The 27,055-nt window shown below is 43.4% G+C and overlaps 1 protein-coding gene across 1 annotated transcript; it reads right to left on the reverse strand.

Moving 5' to 3' along the window:
- Positions 1–2,579: 2,579 nt before the first annotated feature.
- On the reverse strand, positions 2,580–26,213 carry CSRP1 (cysteine and glycine rich protein 1). The gene is made up of 6 exons (XM_035122568.2): positions 26,056–26,213; positions 12,102–12,214; positions 6,245–6,413; positions 5,252–5,381; positions 4,190–4,283; positions 2,580–3,499 (listed from the first exon to the last, which is right to left on the reverse strand). The coding sequence occupies exons 2-6, from the start codon at positions 12,211–12,213 to the stop codon at positions 3,423–3,425; spliced, it is 582 nt and encodes a 193-aa protein (XP_034978459.1). The 5' UTR covers position 12,214; positions 26,056–26,213; the 3' UTR covers positions 2,580–3,422.
- Between the last annotated feature and the right edge of the window lie 842 nt (positions 26,214–27,055).

Consider the following 27,055-nt stretch of genomic DNA (forward strand, 5'->3'; position numbering starts at 1 on the left):
GCCACCCCATTCTGCCATTCCCTACCACCTTATCTGAAGTCCCCACGAGTTTTCATTATGCTTTCATTATCCCAGCAGCTCACACCAGTGAAGACTTCATGGGCACAAGGGAGCCCAAGCAGCTTGATTTGCTGGATGAAAAAGCTGTCACTAACTCCTTCATGTGCTTTTGGAATCTGGGCAATACTGGGAGGGACAGTACAGGCACAACAGGCATTCTTTTCGCTCCAAAGTTTGCTGGGGTTGGATAGGCTTTAGCTACTTCCACAAGAGATGGAAATCAGCTGCAAAACCACGGGTGTTTGGAATTTCTGCAGAAGCCACAAATAGGGATGGAGCTGCAGTTGACCTGTGGACTTTATGTAGCACAGACCTAGCCTAGAGAAATAAACCCATTTTTTTTCTAAGAAAACTGTTGCTTGAAAGTTAGTGCATTTGAAAGAAGTACATGTCACAGCTTGAAATACATGTCACATATCATTATGGGGTTTGTTTAAATTATCTATGTAACTGCATTACCACAGATTTTTAAAAACAAATATCCAAAATGTAAATGTTCATAGCAGACCTGGTACTGTATATTTGTGGAAACTAGGAGTCCTGCATGCCATGGTGTAATATTCAGAGCACTGCCAGTAGAGGTCACCAGGCCACTTGAGTAAGACAAGGCAGGCTCAAAGCGGGATTTGTTTGCTCACAATGAACCTTCACGGGAGGCGTCTCCTATTTCTGCTTCAATGCTCTAGCACCAAATCCAGATGTTCAAGAGAAATCTCTGGAACGCCAGGCTCTGTCCACACAAAGGACAAGCCCCCAAAACGTAGGTGTAGGGGGCTGCCCTTCCAAGTGAGAAATGAAGGTCTGTGAGGAAGAAATGGTATTAAATCACAGCCCAGTGGCAGAAGGCATTCTGGTTTGTGAGAAAGTTAACTGGAGAAGGGGTTCCACTGGATGAGAGGCAAACATTAATACAATGAAGAGGAAAGAGTGAAACATTGGAATCTCCTTCAGCATGACAAAAAAAAATAGTTATCTACCTTGAAGGGCCAGGATAAAGCTGTAGATCTAAAGTATATGAGGTTGTATGAGAGTCCTGTCAAAGAATCACAGAATCAATGAACTGTAGAGTTGGAAGGGACCACGAAGATCTTCTAGTCCAACCCCTTGCAATGCAGGAATCTTTCACCCAGTAGAATCTCATGCTTTCTGACTGTCCTGACATCACATTTTGGATATGTGTATGAAACAGACAGTGACCCCAACTGCCACACAGGCTAATGTGCTAAGCACACATGAGCCCTAATGTGTTCTTCAAATGCTGTTGGACTGCAGCTTGACCATCCTTGCCCTAAAGGAAGGCTCATGCAGGTTCACTTTCCAATTGCTTTCAGCTCGAGGGCTGCCACAGACCCAGAGTTCCAGCATTCAGACTGGTCTGCTCCTCTTGTGACAAATCACCTTTGAAAAACCATGCCTAATATTCCTGGGTGGCCCACCCCAATTTTGCCAGAGTTGCTAGCTACAAATACCCTCATCAGCTCAAAGTGCTGATTCAAATGCTTTTCAACAGTGACAGGCGGGGGGAGGGTGAGAGAATATCTCTGTGCATGTATTATTTCCCTCACCCGCATGCATTATTTCTGCCTTCATCTCTAGAAACTGCAAACATGCAGGCTTTCCTACACAGACAGATTCATGGCAGGTTTCCTCTTCCTTAAATACAGGAGAGCCAGACACACAAACTCCTTTTAACCGCTTTATTGAATACATAGAATTTTATTTGCTCTAGTATGTAACAGAACATTGTAAAAATGTTATTACTACAGGTTTTCTGGCAAGTATGTAACAAATGTGCATGGACCCGCAGAAATGTAATCTAATTTCATGCAAATCCCCTAAAGCGGAGAGATTAAAACATTATTCAGGCTGCATCCTAAAGGGAAGGATATGAACTGTGCATTTAGACCACACTGAAAACTAATATGGACCCATATTGTGCTAAATAAATTGGGGGACACATGACCTAGATTATATGTTAAAAAGCTCCAAACCCTTTGAAGGCTTATACCTTGAAAGCAAGACTTCCCCTGAGCTTCATAAAAGGAAGAAGTAAGACTGCAAACATTAGACCCGATATATAGATGATTATATGATCTACTGGTTCTGTGGTTTGGAATCTTCCTTAATCTCTTATTAAACTCTATAAAATGATACACTACAGGTCCAGTTAATCACTGGCTTCAATCTTCTATTACATTAAGAGCTTTGCAGGAAGTGAATTGAATCTGACAGCTCCTGTTTTTAGTGCTTGTTTGGACAGGATGCTCAGGTGCCTGTAGTTCCATGACAATGCGATCGGCAGGTCCTCTCCTGCCCAAGGAACCTCCCTAAGCAGAGACAAGAACAAACAGGGGCTACCCTCAAGGCAAAGAAGTGAAGCTGACCCATTTGTTCAAGGGGGAAGTGACACAGAAAGGACTGATGATAACATGAAGCAGCAGCAAATTGGACTTCTAGACCCTCTACTTCTCAGTGGTCCCAGTAGCCGTAAGTAACAAATATTGAAACTTTGGTGGTACACCTTCAAACTTGTACACCTTCTAGGAGTGACAGGAATGGTGGGCAATGCCATTGGGGAAAGCACCTGTGTATCAGTCTCTGAAACCTTATTCTGCTATGATCTAAATTCTCCCAAATATGAAAAAGCACCTTAATACTACGGTATATTAGTAATTTTTCTGAAAATGAAATGTTCAAGGTTACAAGAGTTTAGGATTTGCCTGCATAGTTCCTCCAAACTCTAGAAAAGTGCTTTCTTTACATTTTTGTGCATGTTTACACCTTTTCCCTTTCTTTCTCTGTATCACTTGTACAAAACTAAGTAGTTTTAGTTTTCAGCTCTTTATCCTTGTGGTTCACAATCATCTTTGATCAGCTTCATATTTTGCACTTGACTTTTCAGTAAGACTTAATATCACAATATATAATATGTTCTCACAAAAAGAACCTTTGCTAGCTCAGGGGTGGGAGGAAGAGGTGTTTTGAAGAAGCTATCACAGTGTTTTATATAAGGAAATGGCTATGCTCTCTGCTGTATATAGTTTCAGCTGTGGCTGAAAGCGTGAAACTGTATTTAAGAAGGCCACTGTATTAATGTGAGCCATGGTAGGTTAGAGCCCACTGCAGATCACTGGAAACTTTAGTGCCTTGTAGGGTGTATGGGTCAGGACTATATCATTGGCTGCTGAGCTAGTAAACAGGAGGTGGGCCAGTGATACACTGGAAAGCAGCAGATTCTGTTACTGTTAATACATTTGCAAGAACTGGTGAAATTGCCTTGAGGGTCAGTCTGGATGAGTTCAGCATTGGCAAAGCATTCAGTGCTGGAGAGGAGACTTCAAGGTCTCTCATGGGCCAGCTCTTCACTGGGAGTGGACAAGTGCTCCAGCTCCCTGCCCAAAGCCAAAGCCCTTGGGTCCGAAGTTCTTGGCATAGCAGCCTGAAGGAGAAAAGGTGAAGAGAGACACAGTCAAAGTGTTGGCTATGCAGCAAACCAACAGTTCATACAGCATGAATCACTGAGCAAAAGCAGGAAAATTACACTTCCTTTTTCAGGGGCAAACTACACACATGTAACTTCTCCCACTCCATCTTCAAACACTTTCATTATTATTATTTTGTACAAAACGCAGCTGTAGAGGCTGCAATCTGCAGCAATTGCATTTTTCAGTGGAAAACCCACTAGAGGCATAGAGATAAGAAGCCTCTTCCCACCCACTGTGATTAATAATTTTGTAAAACAACAATGAGCGTCAGCGATAAGTTACACAACACAAGGGCATTACAAGTTGTTTAGGCCTTAAGACACACTGTGCTGATATGAAAAATGTGTTTATATATATATATACCTGTAGGTACCATTAGATATTATCAAGCTGGGCAAACTGATGAAGGGTAAGGGTAAATTATCGGCCTCACTATTACACTGCATGTCAAGGAACAGTTATAAATAGTAGGAGGAATCTATAGCAACTTTTGGCAATTTTGCATCTTGGTCCTCCAAGACCACCTGGAGGGGACAGAACACCCTTTGCATTAGCATCGCATTTGACACATTGACCCATGACTAACCATCACATCTCGCTAGAAATCTAACACAAGCAAGACATCCTGAAATATAAATTCTTACCTTTGCAGTAGATTTCACCGTCTTTATCAGCCAGAGTAGTGGACTCTAAACTTTTGCCACACTTTGCACATCTGAAACATGCTTTGTGCCATGACTGAGGACAACATAGAAGACAAGATATTAGGGTGTAAGTAAAAGGATTCACCACGACACTTTTGGCCTCCTACATTAGGTACAGTATTGTCAGGTTTTTGTTGTTGTTGTTTTTGAGACAGTAGTTCTCATTTTTGAGACAGTAGTTCTCACTTGCAATGCATGAGGCCAGCAGCCCAGTCACCCATCTTCCCATCCAAAATACTGTTTTGTACTGAAATATTCCAAATTCCTAGGTTCCAGCATTTGAAGGTTTGCATGCAACCCAAGGAAGAGAATGTACACACCCCAACTATCTTCATTAATATTCCTGTGTAATTGCTTAGCTTCATTTATGCTGCTAGCCTTAATCATAATTTAGGGCAAGGAGTTCCAAAGATCAGTGTACACTGCAACAAAAAGATGCCACATTTCTGTCTTGATTCTGCAACAGATTACAAAAATATCCATGCTAATCTGACAGAGGATAGGTTTTGAAGGCTGTTTTGAGCACCTTCACAAAAAGTTGTTGAACACTCAAGAGCTGCTTCTTATAACGTGAAGTTCTTACACAGATCATAGTTTCCATGGGCAGGATTTGCCTAAGAGTGGAAACCCTGTGCAAGGATTCTGCTTGTGCAATGGGGCTCCACCCCCCTTCCCCATGCCCCCTGCAATTGGCTCAGGGGGCATTGGAAGAAACCCAAGAGGAGAGGAGAGGAGAGGGGAGTTTGCTCTGTCTGGCAAGCTGAGATGCTTCCAAAAATGGAACATTCATAATACTGCAACATTAAATTCTACCCCGCGTAACAAGTTTAGTGTAATTGCAATGTGGGAAAATTCCATACGCGTGTGTTTCACTATGTATGCCCCAAATCAGGAAACCCCATCTGGAAGTGGGTTTCCCATTGCATCCAATGTTTCTGATTTACTCTGACACCAGTGTGTGATTTATGCTCTGAGGTTCAGCTCTTAACAGTAGACTCTTACCTTTCCAGCTCCAACCACCTTCTCGGCAGCATACACAGCCTGTCCGCAGCGGGGACAGCCGTCAGCACCACCCACCTTCTGTGCCATCTTCGATGCATTGGGATTGTTGGTAGGCTGGTGGGGCTGGGGCCTGTGGAGTCCAGACAGGGAAACAATCATTATATGTCTGCAGGTTTGTACACTGTAGAGTCTGCAGGGAAGGAGGATATTGGTGACAGCCAATTCCCTTTGTGGCTATGGAAGGAGTGGGGGGGGAAAGCAGTCTGCCATCAGTATTCTAGGGACTGATAAGTTATAGGATAGTGTTGTTTCCAAACTTCCATTTTTGCTGGTGAATACCAGGTCAGTGTGCTGCATACCATGGGACATTTGGGACAAGACCACAGAGTTTGTTTACATCACAGAAATCTGGCAGGATGAGAATCTGGACTGGTACTCATTCAGGTAATTTCAGTCATATACTCAATACAGCAGTAGTCAAGGACTAAAGCTTAGAAGAGGGTGCAGAAATTGTGTCATTCCAAAATTCTGTAATTAAGAAAGAGTGCCCAAGTTTGCTTTTTCACTTTCTAAAATATCCATATTTGGCACAGTTATTGCTAGACAGGGCCTTATTCAAGCTGGCACTTGTGATCAAGGTTAACCTGGAAAAAAGAGGATTTGGGGCTTGTTTTGTTGGCTTTTGTCTAGATTAGATAATGCCAATAAGTTAGGGAGTTTAAGAGGGGGCAGGCCACACATTGATATAACCAGAGTGCTGCAATTTTTCTGCACCCAGAAGCACTTGGGAATTGTTGCCAGTCATGGGGATTTTCCCCATACATGAGAGAGCATTGTGGTATTTTAATCAAAAGCAGCATAGGGTCAGAATTATCTCTGAATTATAGGGACTTCTCCAGAAGTAATTAACCCCTTCTGCACGAGCAAGAAATAAAATCTTCACCTAAGGCAGACAATACTTGTTACCAAGTTGCAGAAAGATTTACAACTTACTGCTCAGGTTTGATCCCAAGTCCTTCCCCCCTGTCCATGCTCAGAGTCCCTGCTCCCTGTCCAAATCCATAGCCTTTTGGTCCATACTTCTTCCCATAGCATGACTTGCAGTAGATTTCTTCTCCATGCACAGCTACTGTGGTGCTGTCCAAGTTCTTTTTGCAAACCACTGCAAGGAAGGGAAAAGGAAGAGGCAAAAGTCAGAAGGCCTTCCGAAGCTTTAAGTATCAGACCTGCTTTCTCCAAGGAGCTACCTGAGGAGATTTGTGGGTAGCCATTCAATACCTGCAGTGCCACAGAGAATTAGGGTCAAAGTACAGATGACACTGAAGAGCAGAGCTACTGTCAAAATACTTTGTGTGTGTTCGGGGTGGGGTGGGTGGGAATCCTCATCTCCCAAACGGAAAGGTGAGGGCGCTAGACTCAATGGCTCCATCCAAGGGCAGCCCCAGCAAGTTACTGTGATGAGCTGTGGAATACCATTTAATTCGGACATAATTGGCAAGCAAAGAGGCACCCCCCCCCAAAAAAAGGATCCTGATTTATGCTGCAGGAGAAAACCATCTGTTTGGAAAGGTTTGGAAAGAATGAAATATGCTTATTTCTGCTTTGCTTGAGAGGTGGAAAGGGGGAGGGGAGGCAATATTTTAAGTCATTTTGGGAGGGTCTGCATTATCTACCCTCCCCTAAAGCAATGGAATGTAAAGTTTTTGGGAAGAGTGACATTAAAGATACCTCTTTGCGATGGATTTTTTAAAATAACTAAGGACTTCGCCTGAAAGACAGAGAGGAACAACCTTGAGGGATTTTGACCCCTCCTTGGAACTTTGTATTGTGAAATTAAAATAATACAGAAGAAAAAATTGGGAACAACTGAATTGGCTGTCTGTTAAGCACTCGGAAGAGAATAAACTGTGGAGTTGGATGTAATAGAACTCAGGATCACAGGATGGACTGCAGGAAGACTTATTAGTTTAGGGGGGGGAGGATGGAGAGAAGATATGGATTTTGTTGAGATTGAACAGTGAAAGAGACAGGGTGGACCACAGTGTATACCATCTTGATTGCTTCTGAGTCTTTCAGACAGAAAAGAAGAGATATGGATTATGTTTGTTTATTAATGATTTATTAATGAACTGTTTGTATGTAAAATGGAGGATTTAATTTGGCAAAATGTGAGGGGTGGGTGATGCTGGGAGATTGGTAGTGTGAGGGGGTGATGTATATTTATACCCCCTCCCCCCAAAAATTATAGGGGTTTCATTTTCACCCTCTGCATGTAGTTGTTGGTTACTGGGGCCAGATGTCAGACAGCAATGCTCAAGGCCATGTTAGGGGGGGAAATGTGCATGTTGTCTGGGAGGAAGCAAGCTCTGTCTTTCTCAGGCAAAGTGTTACTCAAGAGGTATCAGAAGGAAATGTTTCAAAATTGATGAATGACTATTAGATAGATAAAAGATACAGGTAGATAAAAGAGGATTTACTCTACTCAACTATTTTGAGGACAGTTTATAACAATGTATAAAAGCCACAGCAAAAATGGGTAATCGATAAAAAAATATTAGAAAAGAAAATTGACAGAGCTTTCCAACTGAATACAAGGCTATCTAGTATCTGACAGCTTCACTGTCAGATTTTCACTGTCAAACACATTTTCCTCTCTCAAATGCACATTCAGACCTCAGCATCACTCATACTGGTGTCCTCTCTTATCCCTTGCTTTGATTCTAGAGTCAGAACTGCAGAGGGTGAGGAGAGGAGAAGAAGGATGGCCACAAAGGATAAGGGGGATCAGAACTGAGGCCAAGAGCTAATGTTATGTTTCTCCCAGCTGCAAAGGAATTAGAGCCTTGAGTTCTATATTGTCCTTAAAGAGAGAGAGAGAAAGAGATGTTGAGACTGCCAACAGCAGTCAAGTTTTAAAACCTCAGGAGGCTGGAGTTTGCCTCTTAGCCCAAAATAAAATTGTCTTACTCTTAAAGAATGCAAAAACAAAACAGAGCACTTCCCTAGGAATGCCACAGTAGCAACAGTAGCAACAGCCTCTATACCTTGCAACTAAATATGGGTCTCCAAGACTGAATATCCCATCCTCATTACCAAATATGGTACTATTTTCCTCTGACTGGCCTAGCCCTCCAGCAGAGAGAATTAATAGGAGGAGGAGTGTCAAGATGTGCTGCCATCAAAGGAGGATTGCTGCTAAACTCTCTTCCATCAAAAACAGCTTACATTTCTTGGAGTGGAGTTCCAATATTTGCCTGACCTGGATGTCTTGTACAATCAGCAATTTTGAACAGCATGCCATATTGAGTTGCTAGATCATTATAGTAATCTTAAGGGGAATCAGCTTTGATCAAAGATACCTGGTTCTATTTTTCTGGTGAAGGGGATTGAAGTGTGCCTTCTTTCCATTCAGTGTTTTGCCCTCTCCATATCAAAGGCACCTTTTGCTCAGCCCTATGTACAAATCTTTGAGAAGCCACTGCCAAATGCCTTGCTAAGATGCCATTCTCATTTACTTGAAATCAGGATGTTAGCCGTAGTTCTGAAGCAGACATTCCATACCAATGAGCTCAGAAAAGCTAAAAAGGACTAGGTTTGGGGTTGTTTGCAGATGACAGCTGTTTAGCGTATCCACACACTTCAAGAAGAATCTGGTGTTTGTTTTGATATAACCCAAGCCCACCACTTACTTACACTTACGTGCTCTACAATGCATCACTGATTAACTATGTTGCTCTCTGTTGTAATCAGTGGAACAGGAACTGATTCATTGCTGGTGTGTTCCCTTTACTCTCATTCAGAGCAAATGAGGCCCCTCCTCAGGAACTGTCCAGGAAGCTGATATGTTTAGGAACTTCTCCTCCCACCCCCACAAACAACAGAGCTTGGATCTTATTTGGAACTGGTAAAAGCTAATGGGGTTGATGAGCTACATCCTTTTTTATTTTAAGGGTTTTGTTTTATCATGTTCTCTTTACAGTTTACTGATTAAGACTCTGCTTAGTTTATATTCAGGGGAATGTTGATGCTGATTTCCTGCCATGCAACATCCTTCACTGTTTGTTCCAAACAATACACTGCTCTGTTTATTTTTAATAGAAAAGTGGTATAAAAGTTTCATAAATAAATGGCTTGGCAATTTTATTCTGTCTCATCTCACTTCACGTTTGTAACACGGCTGGTAATGCAGTTCATCAACCCTCTGATGAACAAATGGTGTGATCTTTGGGTCTCCTGGTTCCCCAAGCCTGGAAGTATTCTTATCTGAGGCCATAATATCTGCAAGTCCACAAGCGTTACTAGACCATGTTCAGTTACTTGCATAGACAATTGGTCCATCTAGTTTTGTACTGTCTGTAAACTGACTGGCAGTGGCTCTTCAGTGTTTCAGGCAAGGTTCTCTCCCCAGCCCTACCTGGACATGTTAGGGAACAAACCTGAGACCTTCTGCATGCAAGCAGATGCTCTATGACTGAGCTATGGCCCTTTCCCAGGAGCTGCAGCTCTTCCCCTACTTCAGACATTTCCCCCCTCTAGCTTCACTTAAGGTTGATGTAAAAATTAGATCTCCACACCCGCATTATACATTATACATGAACAGGCAAGTCATTTGAACAACAGATGAGACTGTTCCTGTTAAGTCTCCTTTGTTAGGGTCAAAGTGAGTTCATGTGGTCACAGGGACCAGAGGTTGGTACACATTGTGCACTAAGAGAGCAGCACAACTTTTGTTTTAAGATGTCCATATCTGCAGTAAAAATTACATTTTCCAGCTGCTAAACTAGAGAACAGCTGTTGCCCCAGGTCAACACAGTCCCATTAAAGAGGGCATTTCCTTCAATGCTTTGAGATTAGCAGATTGGCCGCATTTCCTTTCACTAGCTATTCTTTAGCTTATTCACAACCACAACAAGCTGAAGCATATACAAGATTCTCAGAAGCGGAACACACAAACACAGGAGGTCATCAGACACACAGTGCAAAAGAAAAGACAAACATAGCATTAGTGTGAAGATAAGCCTAACATTGGATGCAGTAGAGAGCAGAGCACAAGAACAGAAAGCTTTTTATTTTATTTAAAAACAACAAGAGGCTGTACATTTGACATTCAGCTTCAATAGGCAGGGCCTATCAGGTTTAAAATTCTGGCTATGAATTCACTGTCAATTAGAATGGAAACAAAATTTAAAAATTCCTTCAGTAGCACCTTAAAGACCAACTAAGTTTTTATTTTGGTATGAGCTTCCGTGTGCACGTACTTCAGTGTGCGTGCACACGAAAGCTCATACCAAAATAAAAACTTAGTTGGTCTTTAAGGTGCTACTGAAGGAATTTTTAAATTTTGTTTCGACTCAGACCAACACGGCTATCTACCTGTAATTAGAATGGAGTTACAGAGAGAGCGAGATCCATTGCCATTAAGAAACAATTTAATATAGAACCTTTTAACATCTATGACTAGCACTACAGTGCATGGAAATTCAATGGTTTTGCTTGCAGAGTACAGGAACTGTAGGGCAGAGTAGGACACAAAGCTTTTGAGTTACATGGAACACTTACTCCTGCCATGCAATAAAAAGGACCATCAGAAACCTTTTCGTATGAAATAATAGAGCATGAAAAATTTCGTGACATTTCTGGCCATTAATAGCACTTTACAAGTCTGATTTCAGGATTAAAAAAACTTTCACTATTTTAACTTTCAAAATAACTTGAAACATGAGTCAATAATTTTAACCTTGGCATACGTAATGTACATGAAGAGCGCAACAATGTTCCAGCTTTCAAACTCATCTGATAAAAGATTGGTAAATGTGCAGGAAGTTTAAAAAGTGCTTTTAAAAACATTTTTCCCCTCCAATTTTTGAACAGTCAGATTACATGTTCCTTTGCAATCTGGGGGGAAACAACTGGTGTGCTTTACTCAGGTTTACTGGAGAAGGCAATCCTTCACTGTTTTGGGGGACATTCTGAGCAGCAGTTTAAAGTTTTTAAGGTTTTCCTGACTCATTAAAGCCTATGTTTACAGCTACTGCCTAACCGAGGTTGTGTGTGCACAGTTCAAAATCTGAAGCAAGAATTCTCAGAGAACTGCAATGATTGTAGTGGGAGCCACAGTGAATGCTACAAGCAAGGCTTATCCCTTTAGTTAAGGATTGAGACAAGGGGGATATTTTCTGGGTTGCTGGGAGTGGGACCACTGGGTAGGTGTACAAAGTGGAAAGCAGTTTTTGAGCAGAGGGCCACACTGACTCCTCAGGGCCCATGTGGTAGGCATGGGCAGTTTTCAAGATGGCCTTCCAAAGAATTTTCCATCAGCTATCTACACTATTTTAAGACAATCTTTAATCATTTTTCAATTTTTTTATTAAATTCAGTAAACAGACAGATTTGGAGGGACTTGGGAAGCACACACAAAAACCCCTATGGCATCACAGCAAGAGAGCCAGTAGAGAAGTGGATGAATTTTTTAATGACAAATTGGGGACACAAAAATCTTTTGGGGGCTGGATACAGCCTATGGGTTATTAGTCCCAGGAGCTCTTGGCCATGTACACGATTCTCTTCCATGTACATAATTTATGTTCACAGCACCTTACTACCTGCCGACCTTCCGCTGTAGCTCTACAGTGCTCTCCAAAGAGGAGAGGCAGTGTTGTATAGCAGTTAGACTGCAGGACTTCCTTACAGAGCTAGTTTGCACTGGCAGCAGAACAGCAACGCCAAATTGCAGCGTACTCCCTACTAGCTACTGAAGAAATCCCAGAATTTCTTTACCATGCTGGCAAGAGTATTGTGCATGTCTGCATGAAAAGAAAACCAGAGACATCCTTGGGGTTGCCATACTCACTGCATAAGAAGCAGGATTTGTGGAAACTGTTGCCTTCACATTGCACCTCCTCGGCAAAGTACACCGTTTTCTGGCACACGCCACACTTTTTTCCTCCACCCCAGTTCGGCATCCTGTAAGGGGAACAAATGAGGGGGGGAATGTAACTGACTGAAGACAGGGGAACTGGGGTAGCACAATGAACTTACCGCAGGACTGGCCCCACCCATGAGGCAAGGTGAGGCAACATCCACAGGGGCAGCAAATCCTGATGTGGATCTTTATTACCTCTTTGTTCCTTATATAGATCTTCACCTGTCAGGGGACCTCCTTACCGGGAGCCTCCACCTCTCCTCCTGACCAGCACATTGCCCAGTGAGAGCAGCAGCAGCCGGTCAGGTGGGGGAGAGGAGGAAGTTAGGAGGATGGAGGAGAGAGGGCTCAGTGATGCTACAGAGCCCATGCACCGCCCCAGCCAACAGGCTGAGGGCATGGGGCAGCCACTTCCGTTGCCCCAATTAAGGTGCGGTATGAAGCGTAAGGAGGGGAGGCGGCATTTCAGGGTGCCCAAGCTCTTATGCTGGTCACGTAACAGGAAATGTCCACTCCCGGATTCTGCGAGTGACAAGTAGGTCATGTTTCTTGGCATCTCTGCACTGTAAATACTATGCACAACAAACCTGTTAAAGACAGGATGGACTTTGGCGTCTTTACCCGAGAGTAGCCACACACCAGCCCTTACATCATCCATCCCTTATTCCATGGCAAAGAGGGGGGCATCATTTTGTCATTTGCATCAGGTGCCCAAATGTATTGGGCTGGCCCTGACTTACCAGTTGCCAAGGATGCATTCAAATAACCCATTAAAACCCAATAGTCAACCTGCATGGAGCTGTGAAGAGAATGGTTTGCAGACTTTATTGATGTGGCAGAAAGTACCTTTACTGCAGGCCGTAGTGTGTGGACCCAGATAAACAGCTCACATATTTCTATAACTAAGGGTGTTGCCACATCATTAGCCGCATTCTGCCACCCTTATTTGGCTTGCTCTTTGCATTTCCTGCACGCACTGCTTTTTATGCATTCACAGCACACTCGTGTTATGATGGAGGCGGGTGTATGTTTACGTCAGGCATAGGCAAACTCGGCCCTCCCAATGTTGGAACTACAACTCCCAACATCCCTAGTTAACACGACCAGTGGTCAGTGGTCAGGGATGATGGGAGTTGTAGTTCCAAAACATCTGGAGGGCCGAGTTTGCCTATGCCTGGTTTACGTTGTTGACTTTAGTACATTGCAGACATGCACTAAAGAGATCTAGAGCTGTGCTGGGCTCAGATGTCAGTAGCTTCCTTCACTTGGCTCCCCGTCTTCCACATCCAGCTTCTATTCCAAGAATGTTGAGGGAGGAAATTAACAGTGGGATAATGAGAAATACCACATGCCTGTAATACCTCTCCACTGCCTGCAAGAGTCACTCACTGGAATTAATGGCACAGATTCAGAAGGCGTCAGTTTGTATACTGTGAACAGTCTTGCTGCATAAGTTGCAGGAATTCCCAACTATGTTTTAAATAGTAGATTTCTACAGATACCCAAGTCTCATTGCTTTCACTTTCTGAAATAAAGAATGGGGATGAGGGGAGGTCTAGTAGGATTGCCACATTGCAGTTTAAGAGACTCACATTATGCCTTTAGACACCACAGAAGAGCAAGGAACAAGGCACCCAGTCATTCCACCCACCCACCCGCCTGTCTTTCACTGTAAGGCCCTTGTGTAGGTTACAACATTAAAACGCAATATTAAAGCAACTTACAATGACAGAAATAAGATGGATCCTAAAAAAATACATCTCAAGTGTCAAAATCCAGGGTAAAGAGGTACATCTACAACATTTGCCAGAAGCTGTACAATGAAGGTGCCAGATACACCTTGGTGGGGAGGGAGGTCCGCAATTTAGGGGCTCCAACGGAAAATGACCTCTCCTGGACCTCCACCACCCAGAGCTTATGAAGGTGGACATCTCTGCTGAATTTAGCACCTGAGGTGAAGCAGAAGCAAAATGTACAAAAGGAATGGGGGCCTGGAATAAGTGGAAGAAGCTGCCTCAATTTCATTAGGCATTTTAAAGGCAGACTGTTGCAACTCTATTCTCGCTGCTTTGAAGATCTGGATAGCAAAGCTATCCAGATAGTAAAGCATTTCCTGTGAATTAGCTTCCTGCAAAATAAATGGCCTTTACCTTAATTTTGCTAAAGCAAGGAGGATGGTACCTTAAGATAAAGCACCAAGTGGCTCAGAAATGATGAGGCCATCCAAGTGCCAAATCTGTCCAAGGTAGCTTTTAACCTAGAATGAAAGAAGTCTTATGATCCAGGCACAAGGCCAATACTGCAGTGATACATTCTGTTCCAGGATGTGCATAAACCCACCAACTCCTTACAAAAGAACGGGGGGGGGGGGAATAAAACAGAAAGGTGTGGTTAGAAATATGGAGCCAAGGCCAAAAATAAATTAAACAGATAAGGAACACAGAACAGGGCAGTGCATGGCTGGAGAGCGCAGGAAGTCTCATTTCCTGAATTAGTGATACTGTATACAGTATCAATCTGATGTTAGTGGTATTTCTTAAGCTTCTCTGACTGAACTCAGAGAACTAGGAACTGAAGAGGAAGTCCATCTATTCTTGATCATGTCCACATGGTTCAAAAAGGGACACCCTCTCTCTTATCACATAACTACTGTGCCATCAAGTCAGCTGTCTTAAGAACTGTGTGGCAGGAGCTGCCTTGTCCTACTGGCCTGGACATTGTCGCCAGCTCTGCTCCTGGATCTGGCCTGAGAAGAAAACTATTCCTGGGGATGGACAGCCAGAATTGCCACTGACATCAGCTGTAAATTAAAGAACTTGTACTTGAACTTGCCTTTTCGTCTTCCCTCCCATTCCCTTTTTTGTGTGTGTGCTATGTCATTTTGGATTGTGAGCCTGTGGGCAGGGACTGTCATAGAATTGATGTTTGGAAGTCACTCCAAGAGCCTTTCTGACTAAAAGGTGTAGTATAAATTCTGTAAATAATTAATAAATGCCTAAAAACATCTACACAAGGTGGATTCTCCATGCAGAGGCCCAATTGGTACAATCTGTTCCTCTGAAGAAAAGGGGAAGAGGTCCTGAACTTGATATACATCTAGAGTGCCCAGATCACACTTTTAAGTGAGATAAAGGTAAAGGTAAAGGGACCCCTGACCATTAGGTCCAGTCGTGACCGACTCTGGGGTTGCGCCGCTCATCTCGCGTTATTGGCTGAGGGAGCCAGCGTACAGCTTCCAGGTCATGACAAAGCCGCTTCTGGTGAACAAGAGCAGCACACGGAAACGCCATTTACCTTCCCACTGTAGCGGTATCTATTTATCTACTTGCACTTTGACATGCTTTCGAACTGCTAGGATGGTTCGAACAGCTGGGACCGAGCAACGGGAGCTCACCCCGTCGTGGGGATTCGAACCGTCAACCTTCTGATCAGCAAGCCCTAGGTTCAGTGGTTTAACCCACAGCGCCACCCGCGTCCCTTTTTAAAGTAAGATAGCTTATACTAAAATTTTAGAATCTTATGTTTTTGCAAAGCAAAGCTGAACATCTCTCTCTCTCCTCCATCCATTGGAATGAGAAAGCAGCTTGGTGTAAGCATCTTCTTTTTACTGACAATGCAAAATAACCCAATATATATTTGTAGTTCTGCCTTTTGTGAGTCGGATAACTCCTTGTGACTTGTTCAACAGTATAACACTTCTTCCAAAACAGAAGCATAAAAAAACACCCGTGGCAGCACTAGGCACAAACAAGGCAAATCAGGTGATCTCACATGTGGAGGCCAGGTGCTCAGGAGGACAGGGAGCCTGCAGCTTGGATAGTTGCATAAACAAGAGGAGTTCAGCAGGTTCACCTGTGTAAACAAGGGGATTTCAGCTGGTGTAGCATTTTCCATCCCAGCACAAGCCACACCTGTTGAGATTTCCGCTTTTGCACATCTGTTAAAAGTACAGTAGCCCTTTCTCCATTCCACCTGCCTAATTTAAAGGCTGTTCTTGGGCATCTATCTATCTGCCTATCTCCCCAAGTACAATTGCCCATACTCATAGTCTGCCCTCTTGAGCAAAGGGCTGCAGACCCTGGCTGAAGTGCACTGGCTGATCTGCAAGTTGCTGCTGCCTGAGAAGCTCATCCAGTTCTGAAGAGTTCCTTTCCAAAAAAAAAATCACTGGACTAAGGCTGGGAGATTTTGCAGCAACTGAGGTAAAAGGAAAAAAGCAGTTTTATTACCAGAGCGCCCTTTTTAAATATTTTCCTCAGTTGTCTGTCTCAGCCTTCCCACCTCAATATCCTGCAAACTAGCTTTTCATGTTCTGTATCCCTCCCTCTCTGCCAAGTAATTCCAGCTAGGAGCCTTGGATTGCCTTAAAAGGAAATGTGGCTCAGTCTCTTTCTCTCATTTCTTTCTGCTGGGGCATAGCCCAGCAAGCAGAGCAGGAAGGAGGCCAGCTCTGGCTTTCAATAAAATGGAGTGTCCCTAAAGAACAGCACCTTTCAGTGCTGCACCGTTTACGATGGGAGCATAATTAGATTGTCTATGGTATCTTCAGCAGCTGGGGTAAAGCCCTGATCTCTGCATGCTCCAAATGCAGGGCTGTTTGTATGGTGCAAAGGAGGCCAAGCCCTCTCGTAGCTGTGTCAAAGAAGTTTCTGCACACGTGGTTTTTCTCATGACAAATTGCACCTGCAAAACTTCCCTTTTGGGGGTTCAAGATTGGTTAGGAATACATAATGCTACTTGACTGCCAACCACTCACTCATTGCACATTATCATTGGGTGTATTGGGTTTAGTTCAAGACATTTGTCCAGCCACTGAATATTATTGACTAGATACTAAATCCAGGCTATCAATAATCTGCAGACCAACAGTATCAGTGAACAAAAATGCAAAGAGAAAATATATGGGATTGTGCCTTGCCAGTGAGAAGTCCTCAATTTGCAAGATTCTTCTCCAGGCCAGGATATCACACACAGTTTTATTTGGATTTGATCTATGCATTTTCCAAATTGTCATAATTTGATTTGTAGTGATTTAATCAGTAGCTAGATTCCAGTAGCTAGGATTAGCACTAAAATAATTTATTTAACAGGGGGAAGGGAGAGCCTATCAAGTCAAAAACAGAAGAGGCTTAAACTTGACCTGATTACCATAACTAGACACAGCTAGACATATCCTGAAATAAATTGAATCCAGCAGCACATTCTAGAGGTCACAATCTTATTACTGCTGTTACTACTAATCAAGTTCTATGTGTGTCCAAATTATTAATTAGAATGACTCAAAAGAGACCCATTTATACTGAGTCAGACATTGGACCATCTCTCCTGACCCAAGATCCCTTAACTCAGGAATGAGTAAGTAACCTGTGGCCCTTGCTTGACTACAGCTTCCATCATTCCTGACCATTTGCCATGCTGGCTGCAGCTTAAGGGAGTTTGTGTCCAGCAACATCTGAAGGCCCATAGGATGTCCTGTTCTAACTGGAATCACCAAGTACCAAACCTGAGCCCTGCTCTATACAAAGCATGTGCTCTCCGACTCAGCTGTGACTCCCAACAGCTTCAGGTTCCAGGAAGGCTGTTAACAAGGATAAAGCTTAAGTGAAATAGAAGATTAATTAGTTAGATGATTCTGCATGTGAAGCATTCTCAGCAGCGCTGCTTTTAAATAATCACAGCATATAATATTTCAAGAACCAAGGCTTTATTCTATGCTTCCCACAAATCTTAAGTATCTGTTCCATCCAAACAACACTGCCAATGCCAAACAAGATTGGAAGATGTGGGAAAAAGCAGCTCTTAAGTTAATGTATCTTAAAATGCAATGACAAAAGGGGTATGTATCGAGAAGCTTAGGGGTTTCAAACAACTCCACTAATAAAAGAGGATTCAATAAGGTTTGCCAAGATGTAACAGCCAGGGGTCCTAGCAGCTTGGAGTGGCTTGGAGGGTAGCAGCAAGGCTTGTTACAAAGTAACAGCCAGCTGCTAACAGCCAGATGTAGCAGCAAAGGGTATAGCACCGAGGCTTATTACAAGTGGTGGGCTCTCGTGAAGGAAGACAGACAACTGATAGAATCAACCAACCGTGGGACGAGAGCCCCGAGCTCTCTCGTGACCACATATTTATTAGGTATAATAAATGCATATGCAATAGCCATAAACCAATCATTACAGCACACCTATCTAGCATTATCCAATAATATCAGCAGAATACACTTATGCCCATCTATGCTCAGACCCTATTGTTCTCCATAGTATGCATGTTTCCCATGGGAAGTTTGAGCTCCTGGGGAATGAATAATTAAAGATGGATGAAGACGTTCCCAGGACTGGCATGACCTCAGGAATGGATAACTTGTGATGTATGTGAGATGTTCCTCATGGCTGGCTTGGCTTCCTAGGACCATCTATCTTGTGGTATGGGGAGAAGTACAGACTCTACATCCGGCTCGTTATGCCTAGCCGATCTTGCCATGGTGCCTGCATACCACTTGGAGAGTGGAGCGCAAAAGCACCATTTCATGGCTTTAGGATGTGGCTGCATTATTCCCACACCAAGGTAAAAAAAAAAACCCTGCTCCAATCCAGAAATACATATATATAGCAGTACTGTACATGGCCTGTGAGCAGCTGTATGAACTTAGCTGCTCAATGGTTATCAGCTTAAAATGCACCAATTTGGGGTGGAATTATGGCCTGAGTTTGCACTATCCTCTCTCCTCAACTGGAAGGGGACAGCTAAATTTGCTCCCTCCACCAAGTAGAAGATTGAGGCTGTCAGCTTTGAATGGCCCAAACACTTTTTGCACTCTCCACAAGGTTCCTATCCACATGCACACTGCTATCACTGGATTGGGGTTGCTTGTGTGTAAAGAGTACTGGAACTAAACACAAACTCAGATAAAGCAAAGTATTGTGATCCATCATTGTAATACTTAAAACTATTAAACAGCTAACTTTAACAAATATTTCACATTGAAAACAGAATTAATATGACATATACTGGGTGTCATAAAACTGAAGAACCACTGGACTCACTGGTTACCTTTTTAGGTAGGCTAAGTTTGATCTGGGGATTTGGAGACAGTGACTCATATTTTAATAACAGCTCATACCTGGAAGAAGGTAAACCAACTTTCCATAAATGAATAGAGTTGTGGGATATGCCCCTTTCAATTAAAACTCACAAATATGATAAGCAGTAGAAAGGGGAGGTATGACACAAGGTTACCCTACTCTGTTTTGGGATGGATCTGAGTACCACTATTCTATTAGGAAATAACAATGTTATTTACAATAAACACCATATGGTCAGTAGTAACATACTTAAAGTTCACACTGTAATTGTAAATTATTTGTTGTCCTCTCTTACTCCACTCATTAGTTATTGTTTCTTCTAACTCTTGTCTCCCTTATATTATCTTTCAAAAGTAGATAATATATTAGTGTGCAAACTGCTGTTGTGTATCTTTTGTTATTTCTGAATTTTTTAAAAAAACTGATTAAGGATTTGTCAGGATTGCTATTGATATAGTTTACTCCCAGTGGTTTGCTTACAGTGAAAACACACCATATATATGACGACAGGATATTCCTTTACGTAACAATTTTTTAAATTGCTCCTTTAATTAGAATTCTGTTTGCACAATGGGGTTCAACACCCCATTCACCCTCTGAAATTGGCTCTATGGGGTTGGGAGAATCCCCAGAACAGTGCACGGGGGGGAAGGGGATTATTCTGTCTGCCAAGCTGAAATGCTTGCAGATGTGGCATTTCTCATGGCTTCATGTTGAATTGCACACTTTTAAAAATATGCATAGGGTGTAGATATATTGTATTTTGTAAACAATCTACACCAACATAGTTCCATATGGTATGAAGGCTTAAATGTAGTCCTCAGCACTTTGCAAATAGAGAACAGCAGTTCAGGAACAGCCATCAAGACACCCAATAAATGTAATCTAAACCTAAATACTTTCCCAGAAACATAGCTGCCAAGTTTTCCCTTTTCTCGCAAGGAAGCCTATTCAGCATAAGGGAAAATCCCTTTTAAAAAAGGGATAACTTGGCAGCTATGCCCAGAAAGATGGGAAGCACCTGAATACATTGTTATGGTCCCACTGCAATAATAAAGAAGTACTGTATAACCACACAAGGGTGACAACAGCAGCAGGTCAAACGCAGTCGGAACTTTCCACTCATGAATCAAAAGGACACACTAAATGTTTTGCACCAGGCAGGAACCAGCTATGTTTAAGCAGAAATTGTTGGTTCATTTCTAAAAATAATGTGTCAATAAGCATACAGATATGGGTGGTGGTGCTTATCTAGTTAGATCAAAATCATTGTTTACAGTTTTTAAATTAATCCTTTGTTCTATTCAAATGGTGGCCTTCCCTTCTTGCCTGTCAAATCCTATTGCACCCAACTACAGAAATTATGTGGTTCGACGTGGAACGGTTGTTAAATTGAAACAGGAAATTTGTCTTTCCACCCTCAGTAAGATTATGAGTAGTCTCCCACACTACATGAGGAAGTAGGCTTTATCTCAACTTTGCATTCACAAGTATCAAATGCATATCAGTATTTCTATTTCCCATGGCTGTATGTCTAATCTAAGAGACAATTGCCAGAACGTATCATTTTAAAATGGATTATCTGATGCTTTCCGGATGTTTACATTATCATTTGGAAGGGATTCCTTCTGAGCTATGAGTCACCACCTGCAAAAGCACAATAGGAATAGAACACTCAGTGGCTGAGCCCACTGGGAATATATCCAATACTAATATGGGAGAATCATCCGTCTATCAAGGAACCAGAAAATATAGCTGTACCATCTTTGTTATAAATTCTTCCCCCTTCCCCTGTATGCTGGGACACAACGTGTCATGATACTGAAGGGGGAGGGGAGAACTGTAGAGGGGAAATTTCACAAAACAATAATGCAGGAAGAAGCTGCAGGAGTTGCTTGTACCACAAGCTACTTGATTATAGCATGTAATGGAAGCTGACTTCCTTTGCAGCTAGACACTTTTTTTTAAAGAAGAAGAAAGTATTCTCAGGTGGGGGAAGCTTGCTCCTCTTCAAATCATGTATATTTTGCATTATGACACCACTAAACCAGTCACAAGATATTCATATGTTTGTTGTCGGATGCACTAAAGGGCATACACTGCAGGTCAGCTGCTGGTGAAATCGGTTTCAGAACAGCACTGATCTGTGTTAAACTGGCAGAATAAAAAAAGCGTTGAAAGGAATTATTTAATGAAGCATGAGATCGCAACCACTAAGTTTAAAACAGCAGCAGAAGGTGGCCTGATAAATGGCACTTTAGAAAAACAAAGAGATTAACTGTACATCCCTATCCATAACAAAATTAAAGTAATTGGATTTAACCCACTTTAGTCCCATTAACGTTAATGGGATTCATTACAGTTTATAAGTTAAATTAGAGCTGGGGAAGTGAGAACCAAATAATCTGTACAAATGTGGGGGAAAGGTGGAATGACACTCAGTGCCTGGGGTAGGGAGCATGTGGCTGTTTTGAAGACCACAACTCTCATCATCCCTGACCATTGGTCATGCTGCCTGGGGGTGATGGTAAAAAAGTAAAGGTAAAAGACCCCTGAGAGCTAAGTCCAGTCGCAGACGACTCTGGGGTTGAGGCGCTCATCTCCCTTTCAGGCCGAGGGAGCCAGTGTTTGTCATAGATAGTTTTTCCGGGTCATGTGGCCAGCATGACTAAGCCACTTCTGGCACAACGGAACACCAAAACCAGAGCAGTGCACAGAAATGCCGTTTACCTTCCTGCCGGAGCGGTACCTATTTATCTACTTGCACTTTTTTGGCGTGCTTTCCAACTGCTAGGTTGGCAGGAGCAGGGACTGAGCAACGGGAGCTCACCCCATCGCGGGGATTCGAACCGCCCACCTTCTGATCGGCAAGCCCAAGAGGCTGTTCTAGTCTGTCAACTGCAGCTTCTGAAGAAAATTCCCATGCTTCCTTAAATGTAAATTACAAGAGCTTTGTTCTAAAGCTCATTCACATTCATGACTTGGGGGCAAAGAGAAAAAAGAAAAGGCAGGAAGTGGGTGCAGGGCATACTTTTCAGGGCCCAGAATTAGAAGTCCCAATGACAAGGGGATATGGGGGGAATTGGGAGGCTGCCTCGTACTTAAGGGAGACAATCCTCATAAGTCTGCATTACGAAAGTGTGGCTGAGGTACAAGGGCATACCCACGTGTTGGCCAGGTTGGCCTCCACCTTGGGAGTAAGCACAGAGGGGAGCAAAATCATGCCTCTCCACTCTGACTCAGAGTGGCTAGGAGCCTGCCAGCCCTTTGGCATGCTCTATGGTCTGCTCCCCAGCTGCTCTGGGTGGCAGGCAAGTACGCAGGCTCCTCTGGGCACCATGGTGGAGGAATCCAGTTGCTGGTGTGGGTCATTGCAGCAGCCCTGTGGGGCCCCCTGCCCAGTTGGCCAGTGGCAGTATTTGAAATGTAAGGGGAGCACCCACTGGAGCTTGGAGGGAAGAAAAAGTGGGCAAGACTTGGTGGAGGAGGAAAAATGAAGGAGGAGAGGAGCAGAGTAGACCCGACCCACATGGCCACAGAGGAAGTCATGGGCGGAGCGTGAAAAGCAATGAAAAGCTAACATTTTGAGTTTCTGGTCCATGGTCTCTCTCAGCTTCAGAGCTGCTGATACAAGCCAAGGGCGCAAGGGAGCCTAGGTATGCCACTGCTAGTGTGCCTAGCATCCCATTTCCCTCTACAATTTCTACAAGTAATTCTCATTTAAGAAGCACTTGAATTCCCTGTGTGTCAATCTTATTATTGTGATCATGATTCTAAGGCAAATCACTAATGTTACAAATGAGAAACTGAGGCTGGCAAAATGGCTAAAGAACTGAATCTGAACCCAGGAGGCCTGGAGTAGCCTCACTATACAATCCGGCTAATTATTTCACGAGGAAAAAGCTGATTAATGCAAACTCACAAAGTTATCTGTGGTTGTTTTGCCACATTCTTGGAGCTAATAGTCACTTGTGGTCAGGAAGGTTCCAAGTCTGCTAGGGAAGGAACACAGGCACTCATGCAATTATCAGATCATTGAGTAATAGCATGCTTTACCATAAATGGACATTCTTTAGTACTAAACAACAGTCAAATTCTTAAGTAAAGAGGTACTGCAACTAGAAAAGGCAAGATTATAGTAATTCCATTCAGCACAACTCACTCTACTATCTGCCCAGTACCTTTCCACAACAGGCTTCAATACAGTACTGACTTTTCAATGTTCAGGGTAGATAAGGATTCCCAACACAAGCTCTGGCAATCTAAAGTACTTGCTTCAAAAAAATTTTTTTTTAAAAAGCCAAACATTCTTTTATGTGCACAGAGCTAGTCCTAACAATCTCCTAACCTCATTTCCAGTCTTAAAATGTGAATATTTACAGGATGTATACTGAGAATCAGTAATACTAATGAAAACTAAACTGAAGTTCCACAAACCCTTACAATGTATTCTAAGTCAGCCAGGCCCAGGTGTTGTTGTTTTTTTTGCAAAGAAGTCAAGTGTTCAACAGGTACTCAGCATGCTCAATATTTTTGAAAGTGTGGTTCCAAATAGCTCTGAAGTTTTTAGTCAACCATACAAATTCAGAATGCAACTTCTGTTGAAGATAATTGCCAGTGTATAATTACAATAGAAATAATAGCCTTGGGGTATTTTATCAAGGAGTAGAACTGCTCCTTCTGTTATTCAAATTAAGGATTTACCTAATACACCACCCTAAATACTAATGCCAGCAAGATTTCAACAGACTGTATTTGTACAGCAAATGTACTGTACAGTAGTTGGAAAGCGTAATGCTGGTGGTCAACAAAAGAGGTTTAAAGACTGTCTCAGGCAAATCTTTAAAAATGTAGTATAAACACTGACAACTGGGAAACACTGGCCTGCAAGCGCTCCAGTTGGAGAACAGCCTTTACCAAAGGTGTCATGGGCTTTGAAGATACTCGAACTCAGGACGCAAGGGAGAAACATGCTAAGAGGAAGCCACGCTTGGCAAATCCACACCGTGATCAACTCCCGCCTGGAAACCAATGTCCCCACCGTGGAAGTGGATGTGGATCCAGAATTGGCCTCCACAGTCACTTATGGACTCATTGTTAAAACCATGTTTGTGGAAGACAAATCTTACTCAGCTGCGAGTGATCGCCAAAGAAGAAGGTGTGTCACGCAGTATGTTCCATCATGTACTCTGGGCACCACACTTTAAAGAAGCTATAAATTGGATGGGAAACCTGTGGATCTCGAGATGCTGCTGGACTTCCAAGTCCCATCCAGTTAGCATGGCCCATGATCAGGATGGCAGGAGATGCAGTTCAGTCGCATCTGGACAACCACTGGTTCCACATCCGTTTACGTAGGCAATTCAGAGGAGGTCAGTGAAGATGCACAGAGGTATAGAAAGTTGTGTTAGGAAAGGTTGTGGAAACTGGATGTGATTAAGCTGGAGACGAGAAGACTGGGAGGAAATGCAAAGGCACTCTTCAAACCCTGAACAGCTGTCCCACAGGAGAGGGCAAATACTTGTTCTTTGCTGCTGCAGAAGGCAGGACTAGGTTTAGTGGGTTGAGTTACAGGCGGTAGATTTGGGTTGAACAATAGGAAGAGACTTCAAGAGGGGAGCAGTTCAACAACAGAGAAGAGCTCTTTCTCCTGGACAGCCATCTGATCGGGATGCTGAAACTCTGGATTTCTTGCACTGGACTAGACCGTCTACAGGATACCCACCATGTACTTTTTAGAAGAAACACATCACTCATCAGCATCACATAAGAATGAAATATAGCCACATGCCTTTTGGATATTATATCACAATGAATTTGTTGGATTATCCAGAGGTATCAAGGTAGGCTCTGGAGGAGTCAGAGCAGAATTTTCTTCAGTATGCCCCCCCACTCCAAAAAAGGAGGTCCCATTCAAACGTTTAAGATGCATTCACACAGACAAAACCAGGTTTCCAGATACAAATTACTCTGTCAAGAAAAACCCCATACTCAGACCCATGGGTGACTCTGGGCCAATTTCCTATGGTAGTTTCCCCCAAAGATTTTATGTGTTTATGCATTTAGCACATATTTTAACATGTAAGCCATTGCTGTATATTGTTTTAAATGTCTGCTTTGCTTTTGGGAGTGCAGCCCCAGTATGTGTTTTACAAGCTGGACTCCGACAGTAATAATAAATTATTATTATTATTATTATTATTATTATTATTATTATTAAAGGCAAACCAGGTTCTGAATCGAAAAGCCAAGAGTCAGATAGTAAGGCTGAGTGTGTTGCAACGCTTTTTAAAATTGCATATTGACCCCAAATAATTACCATTTCCCTGCAGGGGGAGAAAAGATGCGAATCAAGTCTCACAGTCGAGGAGACAGTGTTTGGTTTAGCGCTCCTCAGCTCTACCGGATTCAGGGCGGCTTACTCTCGCGTAACACCCTCTCCCGCGCGCGCGCGCGCGCGCGCGTTTTCAGGGCGCAAACAGGGCTTGTGTCTTGAGGGATTTTATTAATTCATTTTACGCACACTCCTGTCGCAGAGACGGCTGCTTCGGAGGGGAAACCAACGGGGATCAGAACCCCAAAGTGGCATAAGGGAAAGAGGCGCGCCGGCAAGACATGGCGCCCCCGCCGCCAAAACAAGGGAACTTTATTCAGGCGCGCTGCAGCCGGAACAACAGCACCAGTAACAGCAGCAGCAGCAGGGCGTTTGCCACCAACCGTTCCAAGGCAGAGCCGCGGCTGCCCAAGTGCCCCGCCCGTGGAACAGCGGGGAAAGGAGGGAAAAGGTCGGGCCTGGCGCTTACCTGGCGAATGCTGATTGCTGCTCTTCTACGCTCCGGCTCTTTCTCCGTCAGGCTGGCCGGGATCAAGCCTCCCGAGAGCGGGGCTTGTTTTGTTCTGCTCGGCGGAAGGCGTGTCCCTGAGCACCCCGCGCGCCCGCCCAAAGAAAGTCGCCAGCGAGCAAGGGAGGGACCGAGGGCTGGCTGCTGAGGGCGCCTTTTTCGTCTGTTTTTTGCACTCAGCACCACAAAAGGGCTGAGGCCACGTTTCCTGAAGAAACAAACAAGCCAGCCAGCCAGCCGGGCAGCGAGCAGGGCAGGGTCGCCCACCCAAGTGGATGAGCGAGGCAGCTGATGCTGAGGATTAACAGGGACAGGGGAGAAAACATCGGGACACCAAAATAACCATAACCATCTCTCTCTCTCTCTCTCTTTTTTCTTTTTTCTTTAAACCACTTTCTCAAACCACTTTGAGATTTTATTAGCATCAAGCGGCATATACACCTTGTGAAATAAAAGGAAAATAAAACACAAGATTTTGGCATCGCACAGGGCGCTGCTGAAATTTGAAAGTCCAAAGTGGGCCGCTGCATACCATTTCCAAAATGCAAACAATCATTCAAGTGATTCAGGATCCCCCAATGGCAGGAAGCGGCAGCGCCTCTGGCTGTTAACCAGAAGGTTGGTGCAAGACAGCTTGGGGCAGGGGGTTGGACTGGATGACCCTTGGGTTCCCTTCCAACTCTAAAATTCTACGATTATCACGTAAGCTTTAAAAAGGCGTAATTCTTGGTGTGGTGCATTCCAGTAACCATTAAATTTTGATATTCATTCCTTACTCCATTTGGGGTCATTCCCAGAATGTCCCACAACTGACTAAGTCTGAAAAGGAGGACCTCTCTTGGCAAAGGGGATGCTACCTCTCCCAGAGCTTGTGGTAATGCTCAAGTAATAACAGGCCTCTGCACCCCCAGCAAAGGTCCCCTGCCTTTAGCAGCTGCATGACAACCAGAAATGCAACAGG

Source organism: Zootoca vivipara, chromosome 7 (assembly GCF_963506605.1).
Source record: "Zootoca vivipara chromosome 7, rZooViv1.1, whole genome shotgun sequence".
NCBI lineage: Eukaryota > Metazoa > Chordata > Lepidosauria > Squamata > Lacertidae > Zootoca > Zootoca vivipara.

Bases quoted from the DNA above. Each gene is read 5' to 3' on its own strand.
- CSRP1 (XM_035122568.2), bottom strand. From the start codon at position 12,213: ATGCCGAACTGGGGTGGAGGAAAAAAGTGTGGCGTGTGCCAGAAAACG. The intron at 6,414-12,101 runs GTGAGTATGGCA...CCTTCCTTGCAG, and splicing joins CAAATCCTGCTTCTTATGCA to TGGTTTGCAAAAAGAACTTG. The intron at 5,382-6,244 runs GTAAGTTGTAAA...TGGACTCCACAG, and splicing joins CTTGGGATCAAACCTGAGCA to GCCCCAGCCCCACCAGCCTA.